A 19,921-nucleotide genomic window follows, 5' to 3' on the forward strand; every position below is an offset into this window, starting at 1 on the left:
ACCTCTCTGAACATTTCATTCCTTGTCTGGAGAATGAGGCCAGTGGGAAGATGCTGTGAAGAACAGGAAGATGAAAGAGCCTCCCCCTCCCCCCACCTGGGTCTAGAAAGAAGGGCTTGTCAGCAGCAGAGGGCAGAGAGAGGCAAGATAAGAGACCAGATCTCCCTCCACGTCCCAGGCAAGTTTGGGAACAGAGTCTGGTCTTAACTTAAGTACAGTTTCCAGAAGATAAATTCGCCCAGGATTTGGAGAGTGGAGGAGTTAGAACCTGCATTTTAAGTGACTTATGCTGATCCAGCCAAAAGGGCTTGATTTAAAATATATTGTAGAGAAACAACTAGCTCGTTTCACATTCATAATTGTTAATTATTAAAATTTTACACATCTGCCTATAATTAGAATTGTGAAACTAGAGAGAAGTTCACCTCCCAGCAATGTCACATGGGCCTGCCTCAATTAGATTTGTTAAAGACATCAGCCAATTATCACTCCCTTTTCCGAGAGCTACAAAACGAATCTCAAAAAACGCCCAGGTGAACACTGCTCTGGAATACTGAAGTGCAAAACTGTTCTAAGTTGCAGCTCTTCCATTTTAAGATTATACTAAATTTACCAAACGTCAGACTGCCTTTTTTTTTTGAAGGGCGGAGAAAAAAAATACTGATTAAATCAAATCTTGCTCCTGGTAATCCTAATTTGAAACATGGCTTAAGTAGATTTATTTAAACCAAATTTTTTCAAAGAAAGAGAAACTATTAAGAGGAAATGATAATAGCTATAATCACCTTTGAAAAAAACAAGTAGGCAATTCCTTTGAAGAAAAGGAGGTTCAAAGGGCTTTGAAGTTACAGAAAGACAGGAGTAGACACCTGCGATCCAAATTGCCCAGTCGAGGGTAAGAAACCCCCAAGACACTGGGCTTACTCCCCTCCTTGCCGTCCCTCATAAACCAGGAAATGCAGATTCTGCCAAACAAAATGCAGTTCCCACTTGCCCTCAGGGGTGGTACAATGTCTCTTTCGGTGACAGGTGTGCGTTAAGGCTGTTTAGTGTTACTTGGTCATGAAAAAACTGGGAGCCAAGTGAAGAGTTCTAACAAGTTCTAACAAATTCTAACAAGTTCTAACAAGTTCTAACAAAGGGAAATCCAATTATCAGAGCCTCCTGTCCAGCAATTTCGGGAATCCTGGTTTCTGACAGGGCCTGTTTTGCCCCATGACCTGAAATGCCTCTGCCCATCCAGAGGTTGCGGGCTGCGAGTGATGACTCTGAGAGACTGGAATGAAATGGTTCCCGGAATCCAAACAGCAACCATCACACTCACTGAGAGGAGAACTGTGGGCTGTAATTTAGGTATGCAATTTCCTCACTGACCTGCACAGGTCTCCTCTAAGAGGTTTTATCATTCAGTCAATCTGTGAGCTACTTATCAACACACCCGCTGTTCACCGTGATTGGTTCTTCCAGAATCTACCCAGCAAACGTCTACCCAAGGAAAGGGTCTGTGCTTGTCAGCACTGCTTATTCCCCGGGACGGGTCTACAAATGGTCACCCAGGGCTGTCACTTGAGGAGAAAGCGGAGAAAGCAGAGCAGAGAGGGGGACCAAAGTGAAGGAAAGAAACAGGACGGGCAGTGCCTGACGGGGAGGTGCACGGCGCTTGGCACGACTCACCAGCCTCAGTCTACACCATGCCCGGGGAAGTGAATTATTCTAACTTTTACTGGCATGCAAATTCAGCCTTTACAAAGCCTGGCCTCTTACAATCTCTGCTGCTGTTAGGACAACTCTGTCACTGTCACCTCCACATCTTCCGAAGACAAGGTACAGGTCCTTTTCCTCCATGCCTCACGCCCCACCAAGGAGGCTCCTTTGTTTAACACTCCAGATCCCAAAAGTGAGGACCAGAGAGACATCCTGCAAGCGTTTCAACATGGGCCTTGTTCCTGGCTTCCGTATTTGGCCCTCAGGACAACTAAAATGCAATAGTAAAACAATTTAATGAAAAAAAAGACTCTTTGGATTATCCAAGAATCTTCTAAGAATAGATTCTTTTAAATGCTTTTGGGGCAAATTGGTTTCCTCTTCATGGTCAATCTTCTAATAATGGGTGTATCTATCAACACCCGTGAGTGGTGTTTAATCACCCAGCCGAGGGGTCTGTGCAGCCTCTTGCCTGTTACCGGGTTGAGAGCTGCAATTCCAAGGTATGTAATAAGTCACTCGAAGGATATATTTTGAAGAGTCTTGAGATGATTTTCAGCATTTGCCAAACAAAAGTTCCTTCTTGGGTATAAGAGTTAATTCGCAAAGTTCTTCTTTTGATCCTTCTCTTTTCCCCTAATATAAACTCTTTTCAAGCCATGAAGGTAGAAGAAATTACTTACATCTGAGATGGGAAAAGAAAGAAAAGAGGGGAATAAAAGATGGTGCTGTCTAATATCTGGGTATAAAAATAATGTCCTGAGATTCTGCCAAGAGCAACCATCTAGGAAAAAAAACACAAACAAAAAACCCTGAGTTCTTCTAGAGAATGAGCACGTGGGCCTTGAATTATGAGCCAACTATGACTTACTCTATCTTGGAGCTTTCTTGCAATTGGTACAGAATTTAATTATTCCTCTGCAAGGCCACCACTGGCCATTGTACCACAGGGGTCCGACACAGATTGTATTGAAAAGAGAAGGTGGGTTGCAGTCCCCTTACTTTGGGCTTCCCTACATTCATTGAAAAGTGGAATAAGACACGGTGAAGCTATGGGCAGCATTTCCATTTGCAGCCAAACTATTTTCCGCTATTTTAAAGAAATTTTCCAGTTAATCCAAATAAAAATAACCTCTATAAAAGCTCAGCTCCATCTGAATTTATGGAGAAGCTATACTTGGAATAATCCAAAGAAACACATGACCACCAAATATTTATTTGGGCCTGTAAAATTCAATTCATGGTCACATTGCAGTTTTTTACCTTCCTAATTATGTTTAAATTATTATTAAAATTAATTTTCATTTTCAAAACCATTGTTACATATCAGGTAAAAGAAGGTGATCTAGAGTATTGTCTGAGGATTAGATATAGACCATAGGTGATGTTCAGAGTTGAGAATTGACAACACAACACTTAAAAGATAATCTCGTTTAAAAAAAAAGTTCATACCAATCAGCTTGATATTATTGTCTTCATCTAGTAGCAAATTTTCTATCTTCAAGTCTCTGAAATAAACAAAACCACACAACATTTCAGATAAGCATTCGAAATAGCAGAATAACATTTTGCTTCTCAAGGGAAATGAATTGTTTTAGAGGCACTTTCGACCCATCCATAAAGGTTTCTGCCGAAACTCACTCAATCAATAAGTAAGTATTTATAAGACATGAAATAATTAATTGCTGTAGCCTACAAAAGCAGAAGGATTTCAGAGAAAACAGAGAGCAAAGAGGGCAGAAGGAATCACACAAAGTTTCTGAAGGAAGTAAGACCTAAACTGGAACCTGGAAGTCAAACAGAACGAGAGTTCAGAGAGAGTGGAACATACCAGTCAAGACAGGTGCTGCCCGAGCAGCCCAAGAAATACAAATGCAGCCAGGGGTTTGCAGCACTGTAAGCAACATTAGCCACAGTAAGGAACAGATTTGGGAAGCAATTAAAAAAAAAAAAGTTGACTGCCGACTTAATTGATAATTAAGTCAACCTCTATGGTTGAAGCCCAAGTATCATGACAAATTGGCAGGTGAAAACAAGTCAATCTATTTAGTAAGCAGATATTATCGTGGACAGGGAAATGGACTCCAAAGATGTCAGTATCCTAATTCCTGGTGCTATGCCTAAGAATACGTTAACTTTACAGAACCAAAAGGAATTAAGTTCCAGACGGAATGAAGAATGCTAATCTGTTGACAAGTGATACCATTCACTGACAGTCAAGGGACAGGAGGAGGTGGGAGGAGAAATGCACCCTTGGTCCTGTTGAGTGTGAAGTGCCTGTAGTATCTGTGCCAGCTGACTGCAAGCTCCTCCGGGGCAGAGAACATGTCTGCCTTGCTTACCACGGTACCCCAGTACCTTTGCACATTCCAGGTACTCAGTAAATACCAGTGAATCTAGATTACCAAAGAGATCATTCTGGATTTCAGAAATAAAAGTGTTTACAAGGGCAAAAGGGTATATTGGTCATCAAAACCATCAAGGTCAACAATGATAAGCTCTGGCATTTTAAATTGTAGCCTGCCAACTCAGGCCCACCTTGAATGTTAATTATGTAAGAATATTCTCTTCCATTAGAAAAAAATACTTTCTTCCATTGTTTTGAAACATACCATTACTGCTCCTGCTTTCATTTTCCCACTTTTCAATAGAAAGATAGGCAAAAGAAATTTTTCCCCTCCTATCTCTTTTGTAAGGAATTGAATAGTGTAATCACAATAAAACAAAAATGGCAACTGATACACTACGTCAACGTCAGAAACAAAAGGGAGCAGCCGCTAGGACTATCTGTGGCAAACAAGACAACGGTGCCCCACTTAACAGGGACGGTTGCTCACAGTTCGGTCCCAGTACTGCCAGCTCACCTCCTTTTCCAAGAGAAGCCAGAAATCCAGATTGGATCTCAATTTTTAAATGTTGGCAACAAGTTCATATTTAAAACAACCAGAACAGCATTGTGTGGGCCAACCTTGCAGGGAAGACATCAAGGTTCAACCTCAGCGCAGGTGGAAATGGAAGCCTTAAAAGGACACGACATTGCCCAAGGGGAGGGGGGAGACAACGGGCTGGTGGGGAACAGGGACATTCATAGCAGACTGGGGAGGCAGGAGGGACGACAGCAAGGCTATTGTCACAGGAACAACCAAGGGCAGGATTTCAAGATGGGAAAAAGAATTAAGGAGTCAAATGCAGAAAAAAGGTGAGCTCTAAAAAGGGTCCAACGGATTCAGATTTGGAAGGTTATTGGTAGCCTTAGGGCTGGACACTTCGCTGAGGGAAGATCTGTGTTAAAAGCGGGAATATAAAACAGATATTCCCCAATCCAGTGCACCCACGAATGGGCAGAACTGTATACTTTCACCTCAGTCCGAATGGAACAATACACAGAATACTTCAAAACCATGTCTGCCTTTTAAAGGTATCATACATGTCCAAATACAGGGTGACCCAAATTTAAGGTGGCACCCCTCATTTTCCCAACAGGAAGACCTCAGCCCTCAGAAAAAGATTTTTGGAAAACACAAATATATAATTATTAGGAATGCAATGGAATTACTAAATGACTATTTATGTGCTACTTATCTGTGAGGCTGTACCATCACATTTAAGATCATACACTTAAACGTTAACATAATTATTTTAGAAATATTGTTTCCATACCGTCACATTTGATGAAATAATTTAATTCAAACTTGTTACAGGCAGAACCAGGATGGCCCTTTGAGTGCAATGTTTCCATTGTGACATGGCCTTTCAGGTGACTGGATGTTCGAGATAGAGCATTTTTTGAATCTGTATGTGATGCACTTGCTGGAAATCTTATCCCAAACTCATTTAAAATGTCTATAAATTAACCGTTCAGAGAATTGTTTTTAGAGTTGGCCTCTCAAACTATCATAATTGACGCTGTATCTCTAGAAGAGATGCCTCCCTTTCTACCAAATTCCTCTGGGATTTCTAGAGCACCCAAAGTCATCAGTAAGTCTAAACAAGGTTAATGTGTCTTCTTCAACTAGTACTTTGTTGTTGAAAATAAAATACCGAAATCAAAATCATATGCCCATAATATGAGAGATTTGCCAGGACCCTGTAAGGCACTTCCTCTTTTCTGCAGATAATTAAGACACAGTATAAGCCGGACTTCTACCCAAGCATATATGGTAATTCCAAAACATACACATGCACACGCAAAATAGCATGCCAGCTCCAACCGTGATTCCATGAACACTGATTACAAAGCGGCAGCATTATTTAAATCTAAAAGGCCGCAGTTTGTTTCAAACGAAATTAAGCCTCTTTGCCTGGGAAGAATGGAAGCCACGCTAAGGGAGAAATTTGGTTCAGTACAATTACTGTGGAGAGAAACAGCTTAAAGAGGCAAGGCAAAAGAAAGCAATTGCCAAGAATAATAAAACCAAGCTGGGTATTTCTGGGGCCATGAAAGCCTACAGAACAGCCACAATGATTGGAAGAATGATATAAATGGAAGACTTACAATGAAGAGAAAATCCAAAAGAAAAATTAAACACTTTTAAAATCAGGGAGATGTCATAAAATCAGAGGAGGAAGTTTAAAAATATAAGAATTAGGCAAAATGAGAAAAATAAAATCAGTTCAAAGTTACTGCATCCCATAGTAACCACCCCCCATCCCCTAAGATAAACGCTCAGTTCAAACCTGGTTACAAACCTGGTTAACTGGGATTATTTACCCATGTATGGCATCATCCTTCTGTCCAGGCTTCTAAAAGATCTCGTGATAACCAGTCTAACCTCCTGAAGGTGCCGTGACTAGTTAATGGAAAGGTGAGCTATTAATACCCTAGTCTCTGTCCAGAAGTTCAGTGTACTCAACCTACCCAAATGAAAGGAACATTCCACCTCTTTTGGCTTTATTTATTTCCACCTCCTGCCTTGTATTTCATAACTTGTCTAGAAGCAGGGGAGATACTTTCCTTCTGACTCCTTAGGAAAAAAGGCTCTAAAATCCCATTTTAAAAAATAGCCTTTACCTTGGGATTTACCCAAATGAGTGGAAAACTTATGGACATGAATGTTTATAGCAGCTTTATTTATAATTTTCCAAAATTGGAAGCACCCAAGGGGTCCTTCAGTAGGTGAATGGATAAGCAAACCTTGACACCTCCAACACTGGAATATTCATTGATGAGAAGAACTGAGCTATCAAGTCATGAAAAGACATGGAGGAACTTCAAATGCGTGTTTTTAAGTGAAAGAAGCTGGTCTGAAAAGGCCTCATACTATGACTCCACCTATACGACATTTCTGGAAAAGGCAAAACTGTGGAGACAGGAAAAAGATTAGTATTAATAGTTGCCAGAGGTTGGTGTTGGGAAGGGAAGAAAGGACGTATGAACAGGTGAAGCACAGAGGGTTTTTAGGATGGTGAAAGAATTCTTCTTCATACTGTGGTGGTGGATACATGACATCGTGCATTTGTCAAAATCCATAGAACTGTACAACACAAGGAGTGACCCTAATGTAAACTGCAGACCTCAGTTATTATAATAATATCGTATCCATATTGGTTCATCAGTTGTAACAAATGTACCACGCTAACACAAGGCATTGATAATGGGAGAACAATGTGGGAATGCTCTGTAGTTTCTGTGCAATTTTCCTGTAAACCTAAAACCACTCTAAAAAAAAATAAAGTATGAATTATTTTAAAGCAGCTTTTGGATGTGTTTCCCTTTCCTAAGCGATCAGTACTAAGAATGGTATGGCTACACCCAAGTGCCTCTCAGGTGGTTCACTGTAGAGCATCCTTGACCACGTGAAGTTAATTTCCTGACTCCATTCAGCACAGAGGGCCACCCAGACCCTCTGCCTGGCTACTCAACAACAACCAAAGAGGCCACAAATGACCCCAAGAGAACACAAAATTGAGAGACACCTTCTTGAATTAAGAAAAGGGTGAATTTATTCATAAGGTTTTAGTGTTCGCATATTACAGTATACCTTTATTTATTTTTTTACAAAATAGAGACAGGGTCTCGCTTTGTTGCCCAGGCTGCAGTGCAGTGGTACAATGCTAGCGCACTGCAGCCTTGAACTCCTGGGCTCAAGCAATGCTCACGCCTCAGCCCCTGAGTAGCTGGAACTACAGGCACGTGCCACCACACCCAGCTCTACAGAGTGCCTTTAAAAAAAAATACTGGCAGGTCTCTATTATTCAGAAAACTGGCTCCATCAGAAAACCTTCTGGGGTCCATGTGAAAAGCATGGTGTTTACTCTAGCTCCATTCAAGAGCAAAACACTTGGCTCTGCTAAGTGTGCGATTTGCCCTACAGAAAAGGAGGTACCAACGGCAGCCTGGTCCGCACATGGCGACGGGGGAGGGGAAGTAGACGCTCAACCTCACATCAGTGGTCCTTGACCTGGTTAACCACGACCACTTTCATGGAGGGGAGAGAGAAGTAGGAGGGTCTCCCTTCCGTCTTGCAGTACGAAGAATTCCTCTCTGTGGCAGGTAAATTTGAAGTTCAGTGTGAATTTATAACTGAGAACACAATGGGAGGAGGGGGAATGGCCCCTGGATGGATGGGAAATAACTTTTTCTTGGCCAAAAGGGCTTCGAAGAGGATTCAGGGGAAGCAAGAATGGGGATGGGGCGTGACCTGTACGAGGTGCTGGAAGGTGGGTTAACGAGGACAGTGCTGGGTGAAGGGACAGAATGTCTTGGGAACAAAAGGAGCAAACCAATGTACCAAATGAGAGAAGCCTGGAGTGGCCCTTTGGGAGAGTAGGGGAGCGAGCCCGGTGGAGAAGAGGCTGCCGGAGGGACAGGGGGGGCAGGCGCAGGAGGCTTCCGGACCTCCTTTGCTAACTGGCTGTTCAGAGAGAAATGCCCCACACCACTCGTCATCACCGCACTCCCCAGACCTGACGCTGAGTCGTGTGTGGGGGTGTTTGTCCAGAGACCTAGAGAGGACCTAAGTGAAGGAGACTCTTCCTCGTGCAGAGGCCAAGGCCCTGGGCCCCCTTATAAGGTTCGCTGAAAAACCACTGACATGAGGCAGATGGAGAACAGGCACACGCATGTATTTAACATGTACACAGGGGAGCCTTCAGAGTGAAGGCACAAAGATGCAGGGGACATTGTCCATTTTAATGCTTAGGTTCAACAACGCATGGACAGCCGTGTAGAAACACGATCGGACAAGGGTCTGATCCAATGCTGACAGACTGAGTGGGGACGCCCAGCAAGGCCTGTCTGTCTGGATTCTTCTTGGCCTCTCCGAGCGGCATCCTTCCTTCCGGGTGTGGGGCAGGACCCTCTCTTCCACGGGAGTCTTACGACCTACAGTCAAGGCAGGTCAGTTAATTTCTTAACGGCCAGTTTTTACACAGAATATCGTTAGGTGTTAAGGGCTGGCTTTCGAGAAAAGGGGTTCTGGCTGCTAAGACCCACCTTGGGGAAGAGGGATTCCAGTTTGTGAGGCTAAGCTAGCCCCGGGAGAGAATGGGGCTGAGAGACGGGAGGACAGGGGAAGGTCAGAGAAAAACTTTTGCTTCTGAAGCCTTCACTTTGGGGTACTGTTTTCTGAGCCCCAACAACACCCTCCAGGTATCACCTAATCACCTCATCTAGGTTCCTTCAAAAGAACCAGCACTAACAGGTCGTTACTAATAATTAAAGGTTCACCACAGGCTACCACCCACCCTCCACCCACCCCTCCAAACTCTCCCTGCATTTCCTTAAAGATGGTCATCTCGAAGGGTCCAACACTGGCCACAGTGAACTCAGTCACCTCCTCCCAGACTGACAGTGCAAGGGAGGACCGCCAGGGAGGGCCCTGTTGCCATAACAAACATATGGGTCCTGGCCACCCCCCACCCCAAAAAAAGCAGCTGCTCTGACCCTGTGAAGCAAAGAAGCAGACAGGAGCAGTGCTGGGGAGGTGGGGGTGGGAGTGTGTGTGAGAGCACATGGGTTTTTGTGTGCACACTGCAAGTGCAAGCACACATATATGTATGTGCACGCATGTGTGTGCATGCACGTGGGGGAGAGCATGAGTATGTGTGTGTGAGCATGCACGCATCCATATGTGTTGTATGACTGTGAGTATACGCATGTGTAAATGTGTGCGTGTGTTGCACACACACATGTAAGTGTGAGTGGTCACGTGTCAGTGTGTACACATTGTGTATATATACGGTCATGTACGTGTGTGTGTGCGCATCACAAGCATCCAGAACAGTGGGATGGGACTGAAGGCAGAGTTTCTCCCCGGGCCTCAGCAGGCCATGCCCAGCGCAGGTGGCCTAGGCTGAGGGGCAGCCGCTTAGGGCTGAGACCAAAGATGAAAGTGAAGAACTAAATGGCATAAAACTGAGGCCGCCAGGATTCAAGGAGGGGAGAGAAGGAGCGTGTGAGACATGGAGGGGCTGAGCGAAGACGCGGAGGCCTGGGCAAGTGAAGGAAGACAAGCCTTGGCGCCGGGCTCGCTCCAACTGACCCTGGGCAAGTCATTTCCACTCTCTGAGCTCTGATTCCTCCTTGGAAGCTGGCCAGCATAAGAGGGGTTACCCAGCAGGGCGGGGGGCAGAAGGAAATGAGAGGAGGCACGCCTAAGTCCTTTGTGGGCCCCTCCGATGAGATGCGAAGGGTAGCGGTTATGAGGTGAGAGGCTAGAACCAAGGCTAATAAAGGTAAAGATTCTAAGACAAGGTCAAGAGGAAAGACCAAAGAGAAGACTTAAAAGGGGAGATGAATTTGGCCATAAGCAAACAGTTTGGGGGCACAGCCCCCCATGTGAAAGGTCATGAGAGAAGCAGCCCAGGGAGGGCTAGACCAAACTCAGACAGGATTAAGTCTGGGGGAGAAAGTTTTGCCTGTGGGGATGGCCACAAGATGGATTTTAATAATAAGCTAAGAATAAAGCATCCAAAACTCCCCAAGCGCACAACTCCTGGGGCAACAGGCTTTTGCAGGAAACAAAAGATTTTTCGTCAGGTCTTATCCTCAAAAGCACTGTATTAAAATCAAATGATTTGCAAATCTTTGATTTATTTGCAATATAGACATTTTGATAAAACACAAGAATAATTTGTTAAGCAGGTACCTGATTTATTTATTCAAAATGAAACCTTTATTGAGTTCCTGTAATGTTCTGGAAGTGAATTCTGTTTATAAAAATGAAAAGAGCTATTCACTAGAAAGATGCCACTCTACAAATTGTGACCTGAAAAATAAACAAATTGGCACTAAGTCAGTGAAGAAACTCCCCCGAAATCCCAGGGAAAATTTGGAACAGTCCAGAACGAACACACGACTGGCTACCAGAAAAGCTTCCATCCCAGCGCAAACTCTGACACTAGCAGTATTCATTCCATTTCCCTTCATTCATTCAACAAAGCCTTACTGTGTGCCCCCTGGGCTGGGCACGGGGCTAAGCTATGGCCCGTACTGAAGACAGATATCAAACAAGTAAGTAATTGTGGGATAAGTGTTTGGGAAGCAAAGCAGAGGGTGCCATGGTCTATGGCCAGGGGGCCCAACCTGGAGGGCTTCCTGGATACGGTGAGCTTGGAGCTGGGACCTGAAGGGTGAGTAGGATTCAGCCAGGCAAAGATAGCAAGGAAAGTGCAAGCAGAGAACAGCTGCGGAGTGTATGAAATGAGCAATAATTACAGGGAACACATACTTTGTCCTGAGGCAGTGTCTTGGCTTTGAGCACTTTACATGGATTGACTTATCTAATCCTCACAACAACCATGTGAAGAGCATAATCCATCCCTATTGTGTAGGTGCGCAAAGCCTGAGCCATTTGCCCAATGCGCTTTTAAGTGGTAGGGCCAGCACATGGACGCAGGTGGTCTGGCTTTAGAGCCAATGCCGCCGACCACTGAATATCCCGACCCACAAAGTTGCTCGGCTAGAGCTTTGCAAAACTTCACATTGCCAATCTCATTTTTTTTTTAAAGATAGTGTCTCACTCTGTTACCCAGGCTGGAGTGCAGTGGCCCGATCATAACTCACTACAGCCTTCAGTTCATGGGCTCCCGTGATCCTCCAAGTACCTAGGACTATAGGTGTGTGCCACCACACCCAGCTAATTCTTTTATTTTTTGTAGAGACAGGGTCTCACTATATTGCCCAGGCTGGTCTGAAACTCCTGGCCCCAAGCGATCCTTCTGCCACTATATGCATGAGCCACCATACCCAGCGCCTATCTTTGTAAACCCAATTAAACACAAAACTTATGCTATCATCTGTGCTTCTGAGCATGTGCTTGCTCTCAGCAGGCCCTGGGATCCCACACAGCTCCCAGAGGTGAGCAGAAATCATTCCCCTCTCATCTGCCTTCCCCGCCTTCCCCTCACCAAGAAAACCTGAAAGTTACAAGAACTTCCTAATCCCCCACCAGCACAGGTTGTGCCTGCTTCTTGTCAGGCCCCAGAGAACAAAGAAGGGCCTCCTCTCCCGCACTGCATTCCTCTTGAGCGCAGACGGCCCTGTCCCAGTATTGATGAATGAATAGGGTCACAGCCCTGGAACCGCGGCGCTGACACACATCCAAGCGCGGGCTCCTGCGCTCTTTGATCGTGTGTGTCTTCCTCCCAGTCCTGCGGCCCCGTGGCTTGTCTCTTCCTGCTCGGGGACGGCGGTATTGTAGTACCCTCTTACGTTTTGCCTGTACAGTTTGATCGGACTTTGTTAGTCTGAATGAAACATGAATCTCAAATTAGCCTCTCAGCAGAACCGGTGTTCTTGTTGACTCATGTTAAGAGTTGACGCTCTGTATACAATAGGCAAATCATCAGATTTTGGCATCCCTGCTGGGTGAGCACATTTCAGGGGAGAAAAAACAACTCGTCATACCTTAGAGAATCTCAAGCAATTCTAAGATGGAGTAAAAAAGAAGTTAGACCATACTCTACCTTTGCAAAAATTAACAACGGCCCTACCGCAGCGAAAGACACAGACGCTACAGCCCGTCCAATCTCATGACATTCTCTGCCGGCTAAGGGAATCTGTTTTATACGGGTTTAATTTCCTTTTTATTAAAGTTCTACTTACAATATTTACATGATGTTTAAAGATTTACTTTTTTTAAATGATACTTAAGTAGTTCTGGGTACATAATTAAATATTTAGATTAAATACCACAGGGTATGAGGGCACTGCTAGCATTAAGTTATGACAGAACAACGTAGTACCAGCCTGATCAGGAACCGCATTTTTAAAGCATCCCCTAACACACGAGCCAAAAGCCCTTTAAATCATCGTATCCGTGTAGCCACAAAAATTCATCTTGAATCCTTTTGGACAATCCAGTGTATTTCCTCAGAAATCTCCCCACCAGGGGCTGCAGGGCCTCTCTGAAATACTATACGCTGTTATTCACTTGAAAAAAATCTAACCTCAAAATAATTTATGAAATTTATTCTACCTTTGCAACATAAGGAGAAAATTCTCCACCACAGCAAGGGCTACAGAAAAGAGCATACCGGTGGTCAACCAAATTACGAATGCCAAAAGTCAGTGGTCTAGAGTCTTTGAAAGTCAAGGCGTTCATTAGAGCCACCCATGAATATATTCTAAACATCTTAATGTGATGTCTCCACCGCCTAATCACCTACGTCCGTGTGCGGTAACACACATCAACGTGATTTCTTAGAGACAAAAAAGAAGAAATCCTCCTCAACGACGCCTGTTATTTCCAACCCTCTTTAACTTTAAAAGATCTGAGCCCTTGCCATTCTTGGATTATGAATATATTTCCAAGGAGAGAGAGGAAAAAGTAGAAAGTCCGGAGATCAGAGAAAGAAAAAGTATACTGTCTTTGCTATCAAAACATTATTAAATTCATTCCTTTGACATCCTGACAGTAATTACACCGGGAGGGATTGGATTTTGTTAAAATTGTGGTTAAAGGGTTGTTGAGAATTTCCTGCAGCAGAGGCCAGTGTGCAATGCACACCTTTCACCCGATTTCCCTTTGCTGTCCTCGAAATCCTGAGCGGCTCAGTGCTCGTCGCATTGTTGACAGCATGAAACCCTTGGAAAAACACCCCGAGTCACCCCGAGTCCCCCAGAAAGCTCTGCCACTCACAGTTCCCTGGCTCTACCTTCCACTGTGACCCGTGGACTCGGTAACGCAAACTGATTCATTCATGAGGTTTCTGCCTTTGTCATCTTAGCAAACAAAGAGCCAGGCACACTTACGGCCATCATTTTCCTAATAATGGCAGAGCTATGACACTTCAGGCTACACAGGGTATTGTTGGAAAGAGCTAAAAATAGCCTTATTCACTTAAAATTTCTGAATGTTCTCTTCCTTGCTGATCTAAACCCAGAGAGTTCTAACAAAGCGTGATCTCATGACAACATGCGTGACTAAGAAAACGTACATGAAGAGATTCTGTCGCCTCAGTGAGGAGGAAATGACAGGCCTGAATGGTGCCTGGCCCCGGCTGGCCCTGGGAGAGCCTGGGCAACGGACCTCCCCACGGTGTCCCTGGGTTTAGACACGACAGGGCAGAGCACCCCACGGTGCCATTCCCATTAGCCAGGAGGCGGCTCTCCCTGCCCTGAAAGTCTCGGAGTTCTGTTAAGGAAAGGCCTGGTGCTGCTTTCTTCACTGATCAGAAAACGAATGGCTTTCAACCAGGTAAAATTAGATTACCATTGTTAAAATTAAGATTAGATTCGTCATTAAATGTTGAATTTTTTAAAAATATGTGCCTCCTCCAAAGGCTAAAACAGAGAGTTGCCCATGACCCACTGACTCCACTTCCTGGAGCGGAGTCCTCCAAGAGAAAGGACTTGTACACACAAACACTGGTATGCAGACGCTCACAGCAGCATTATTCACAACAGCCGCAACGTGGAAACAACCCAGTGTCCCTCACCTGATCCACAGCGTGGCCGTCCAATGGAATATTATTCGGCCATAACAAGGAAGCAGGTACCGATACGTGCTATAACATGGGCAAATCTGAAAACATTATGCTAAGTGAAAGAAGCCAATCACCAAAGACCATATTGTGTATGATTCCATTTCTGTGAGATGTCCAGAATAGGCAAATCCATAGAGACAGAAAGCATAGGAGGAGAGGCCAGAGGCTGGGGGAAGGAGGGAGTGGGGAGTGACTGCTAATGGGAACAGGGTTTCTTTTGGGGGGTAATAAAAATATTCTAAAATTAGATAGTGGTGACGGTTGTACAACTCTGTGATTATACTAAAAACCAGTGGATTATACACTTTTAAAGGGTAAATTTTATAGTATGTGAATTGTATATCGATCAAAAATGTCTTAACAAATGTGTGCACATATGTTTATATACATCTATACACACATATATTTTATGCCTTGATCTTGCTTTTTAAAATGAGAACCAATTAAAAATTATTTTTAATTTTCTCAACAACCTAGAGTAATAACTGATTATAATTCTGTGAAGGCAGAACCACGCATTTATTGGTAAAGCCAACACTCTTGGGCACTTTCGTTTTTTAAAATTTATTTTATTTTCATACAGTATTAAAAGTAGGCACCCACGACCAAGGGCAACATTGCTAAGAATGCTCTTTCCATTCACTTTCTTTGTGAAGCCCCTTCCCAGGAGGGGACAGGCTGGTAAAAACAAGCTTGATTTTCATAATTACTTGCAAGGTTGGTTTGGCTTATGGGGAACACCCTCATTGATTTCAAGGGCAAGTTCACAATTCGAATGGTGATTCAGTTCAACTGAATAAAACAGCTACTGAGCGGCTACCACATGTAAAGCAAATACAGTGAAAGCCCCGCCCCTAGCACTAGGTGGAAAACAATCTTATGCCATCTTAACACTGGTTCTTCTTTCAGGCCCCTGAGCAACTGGGCTCATGAGTTTGCAAATAATAAAAAGAACAGCAGCCAACCCTTACATGGTGCCTACCAGGTACCAAACGCTATTCCAGGCTCTTTCTATACATTACGTCATTGACCCTACACCAACCAAGAGAGAAGTATCATTATTCCCATTTCACAGATGAAGAGACCAAGGTTCAGAGAAGTTAAGTAACTTGCTCAAAGTCAAACACTATTAAAGGACAGAACCAGGACACGAGCCCCATCACTCTGGCTTTACATGTCACTCTTTTTACCCCCACACTGGCATTAACCCAACTTACAAAACAATTCCATGGAATTAAAATGTGGAAGAATTGTAAAACAGGCTCTAACTACTCAGCCTTGCTTGGAGCACGATGAAGCGCAGCACTGCTCACTGGCATGGCGCGGTCCTTACCTGTGGACCACCCCAGCCCGGTGCAGGTGCTCCACGGCAGAGATGAGCTGCCTGATGTATCTGCGGGCTTCGGCCTCCTCCAGCCGCTTCTTCTCGTATATCTTGTGCATCAGGTTGCCCCCCGGGCACAGCTCCATGACCAGGTAGTAGCTGTTTTCCGTCTCTAAGATGTCAAGGAGCTGTGTGATGTTGGGGTGGCGGATCATCTGCTGAATCTGCCCCTCTCGCCGCAGGTTTTTGGTGACATAGGTGTCCTTTTTGGCTCTCTTCTTATCGATGACTTTTATGGCCACCTAAGGAGAAGCCAAGAACATGCCTGTTATCAGACATTGCAGGCAAAGGTTGTTCGTTGCCTACTCACAGGAACCCTAGGAAAATACATGGCTATTTCTCTGCAACAGGAGAAACACCTTATCTAAAACAGCATCAAGGGGGGAAAAAAAAGAAAAATTATAATATCAGGAAAAAAATCAAAAGATTCAATTATTTAAAAAGAGACTGGAATTTACTTAAGCAACCTTGCGTCGCTGTCTAGAAGGCTCCGTGAAGGGTTAATGTCAAACTTATTTCTCTGTGGAAGAAGGTGCATGAAATAGCCAATTTCTCTTCCAGCAAAGGGCTCTCCCTGTCTCTCTCAGGATCCACCATCGTCTCTTCCAGATCTGGTTTCCCCACACACCACACACACAACTAAATCTGCCCCCCAATCCTAGTTCCAGGGTGTGGTTAGGAACGGGGGTGTGCTCCCCAACAATGCAGCACCCCTGGCCTTTCCCCACCCGTTCTCCACCCTGCACGGGTGCTCAGGTCTCCGGTGTCTCTGGTCTCTAGTGTCCACCTCTTCCCCTTGGTGAATGACCTCCCAGGTGAGCTCCTGGCCCCGCTCTTGGGACCCAACCTACGGGGTCACATCTCAGCTACCCACAGGAAGCTCCTCCTGGGTTGTCTCCCCCACAACCAACTCGTCATGAAAGGAAGGGTGGGAGGGAGGGAGGGAAAAACAGAGGGAAAGATGAAGGGATGGAAGGGAAGGGAAGACTGTCTTTTCCACCCAAATCTGCATCTGTCCCCAACTGCCCCCATCCTCTGAGAAGAGTCGCCTCTCCACTCACGAAGCACTAATATACACCACTGTTTTCACCCTTTCTTTCATCTTCACTCTCCTCTCTGTGCAACCAGCCATCGATGTGATGTCAATTCCTTCTTCCCCTTCCTTCCTCTCTGCTCCCCTCCCACACCCCGAAGCCTGTCTGGTTCATTCCGGACCTTGCCCTCCAGCGCCCAGTTGCTGCACTGTCTCTAAGGGAGGCTCAAGCATCCCAGGGACGCTCTCGTGCATGGCTATGGGGCCACTGGGTGCAGGACGAAGACAGTGGACACTCCGTTTCTATTTATTTCCTTATTTTGTAATTATATTTTTTACCTGTTTCATAATGCACTTGAAATACATCATATGCAATATGCAATATACAGAGGTACAAGTATATAGAGAAATAAATGACAGACAGATCAGTAAATAAATACAAGTAAATACATGATTTCAGCCAGAGACTCCAACATTCTTTTGTGGTCATGGTTCATGATAAAAAAATAAATAAATAAAAGTCTGAGATGCAACGTGCAGCACGGTGACCATAGTTCATAACAATGTATTGTACACTTGAAAACTGTCACAGAGTAGATCTTTTTAATGTTCCCACGACACACACAGGACAACGACAACCCTGTGATAAATAAGCTTGTGGAAGCTCTTCAGGGCCCCTGGCGTCGTCCCCATCCAGCCCCACCGCCATCCGGCCCTGATGCCAGGCTCTCCCTCCTGGGCACACACTCTGTCCCTCTCCAAGTACTCCCGCCACCCCCTTCACCCACTCGAGCGCCCCCGTGCGTCAGAGGCTAACTCACGCACCACCTCCCTTCTGGACAGATTCCCCTAAACTCTCCTTCCCTACATTCCTGCATACGTGGCATCGTGGTGAGAATTACTGCAGGGACCACCACCCCTTTGCAGCACACGGCCCTTTATCAACATTAGGTAACCCATAAATGACTAACCGATGGAATCATCAAAGCAAAAATGGCTGTTAACAGCTTCATCTATTGTCTCTTCTAGAGAAACAAGTCTCGTTTTAATAGGGACATTCAGGCCCTTAATCCAAAGATAGGAGTCAGGAAAAGACTGACCACCAAGGGGGCTGACCAGGCCCGAGCCTTGTCCCACACACACCTGGCACCCAGGGGTCTGCTCTGCCCCAAGTCAGCTGGGGCCCATGCTCTCAGCTCACAGAAGCTAAAGTCGCATTCCCGCTGCGTTTGGCCCCAACTAGTACTAGAGACGCTAAATTAACAGCGTTATAAACTGTACTTATTCCTGACCAAAAAAATACATATATATATGTACACACACACACATATATACCCATATCCATCCTCTTGGGGAGGTGGGGAGACAGGGATGCTGAAAAGTACAACTAGGTACTGTCTTTACTTGATTCTTTGCAATGTTTAAACAATTACACCCTTCGGCAATGAAATTCTTAAAAGTGCTATGAATAAACAACAGTCTATAAGCCTGGCAGTAATACAATCTGCCTTTTTTTGAAACAGAGCACAGGATTACTGTTAGGATAATTTATTTAGCTCTTTAACTGCCTGTACTAGGTTGAATAGTGGCCACCCAAAGATATTAAGTCTTAATCCCTGAATTGTGTACATGTGACTTTATTTGGAAAAAGTGTCTTTGTAGACGCGATTAAGTGAAGAATTTTGAAGTGAGATTAACCTGGATTATCTGGGTGGCCCTTAATGTCCTCACAGTGTCCTTATAAAATAGAGGCAGAGGGAGCTTTCGCACAAATGGACAGAGGGGACGGCGTGGGAAGAAGGAAGCAGAGCTGGAGTGATGGGGCCACAAGCCAAGGAACGCCGGCAGCCACCAGAAGCTGGAAGAGGCGAGGAAGGATCTTCCCCCAGAGGCTCCTGCTGACACCTTAATTTTAGACTTCCGCCTCCAAAACTGTGAGGCTGCCCCTCTGGAATGCATTTCCAAGCATGGTGAGCACGTCCTTGGTGGTCGCAAATGATGCCACCTTTTTTCTGCAGCCTCCCTCTCTCCTCACCCTCCCTGTGCTCCCCGCCGTGCCCACGCGACCCACAGGAAGCAGAGTCGCCACAAGCTCCCTCCCAGGTCCACCCCCAGGGCTCAAACAGCCCACGCCAGGGTTTTGGACCTCCAAGCTCTTTGTCAAAGTAGGACCCCGTGAAGTTGCAGTAATTGGCTAGCAAATGTCTACAATGCAGACCCCCCGGAACAGAAAGGAGGGTACACGTGGCCCCTTCCATGAGGTTGGACCATCATTATCGCAGTGGTATGATTATCACAATCGTAACAATTAGTGCTTCGTTCCAACACGCAGGCTCAAGCGTGCACACAGGTCCTCCTCCGGCTGGTCCTTCCTGTACTTCATACTTCTGAGCAAATGCAGTATTTCCAACATGTCTCCAAGCTTCTCTCTCTTCTTGCTCTTTCTCTAGCCCATCCTCCTCCCTTACCTGAAGGTGAAGGGACAAGCCAACAAAGTGCTGGGGAGACTCCCAGTGGAAACCGCCTCAGCCTCTCATCCCAACACCAGTCAGTCCAGCTCTGGCCGCGGGCATCTTACGGAGGCCGTCCGTGAAGCGGGCCTGGTATGGTGGCCCAAAAAATGGTCCCCCTAAGTTAGGTCCACATCCTAAGCCCTGGAACCTGGGACTGTTATCTAATTTGGTGAAAGGGTCTTTACAGACATAATGAAATTAAGGGTGTTGAGATGGGGAGACTGTTCTGGGTTAACTGGGCGAGCCCTAAATGTCATCACAAGTGTCTTTAAAGGGAGGAGATCACACAGACAGATGCACAGAGGGGAAGGCAACGTACACATGGAGACAGAGACTGACGCGCCACCAGCCCAAGAA

The 19,921-nt window shown here is 45.2% G+C and overlaps 1 protein-coding gene across 1 annotated transcript in view; it reads right to left on the reverse strand.

Moving 5' to 3' along the window:
• Positions 1–19,921, reverse strand: part of HUNK (hormonally up-regulated Neu-associated kinase) — a 104,378-nt gene that overhangs the window by 46,011 nt on the left and 38,446 nt on the right. The window contains exons 2-3 of the mRNA XM_012657364.1: positions 15,968–16,260; positions 3,157–3,212 (exon numbers count right to left, since the gene is read on the reverse strand). Coding sequence (XP_012512818.1) covers positions 3,157–3,212; positions 15,968–16,260 — 349 coding nt within the window. The remainder of the gene's footprint in view (positions 1–3,156; positions 3,213–15,967; positions 16,261–19,921) is intronic.

The sequence above is a fragment of the Propithecus coquereli genome, unplaced genomic scaffold, assembly GCF_000956105.1.
Source record: "Propithecus coquereli isolate 6110/MARCELLA unplaced genomic scaffold, Pcoq_1.0 Scaffold54, whole genome shotgun sequence".
Taxonomy (NCBI): domain Eukaryota; kingdom Metazoa; phylum Chordata; class Mammalia; order Primates; family Indriidae; genus Propithecus; species Propithecus coquereli.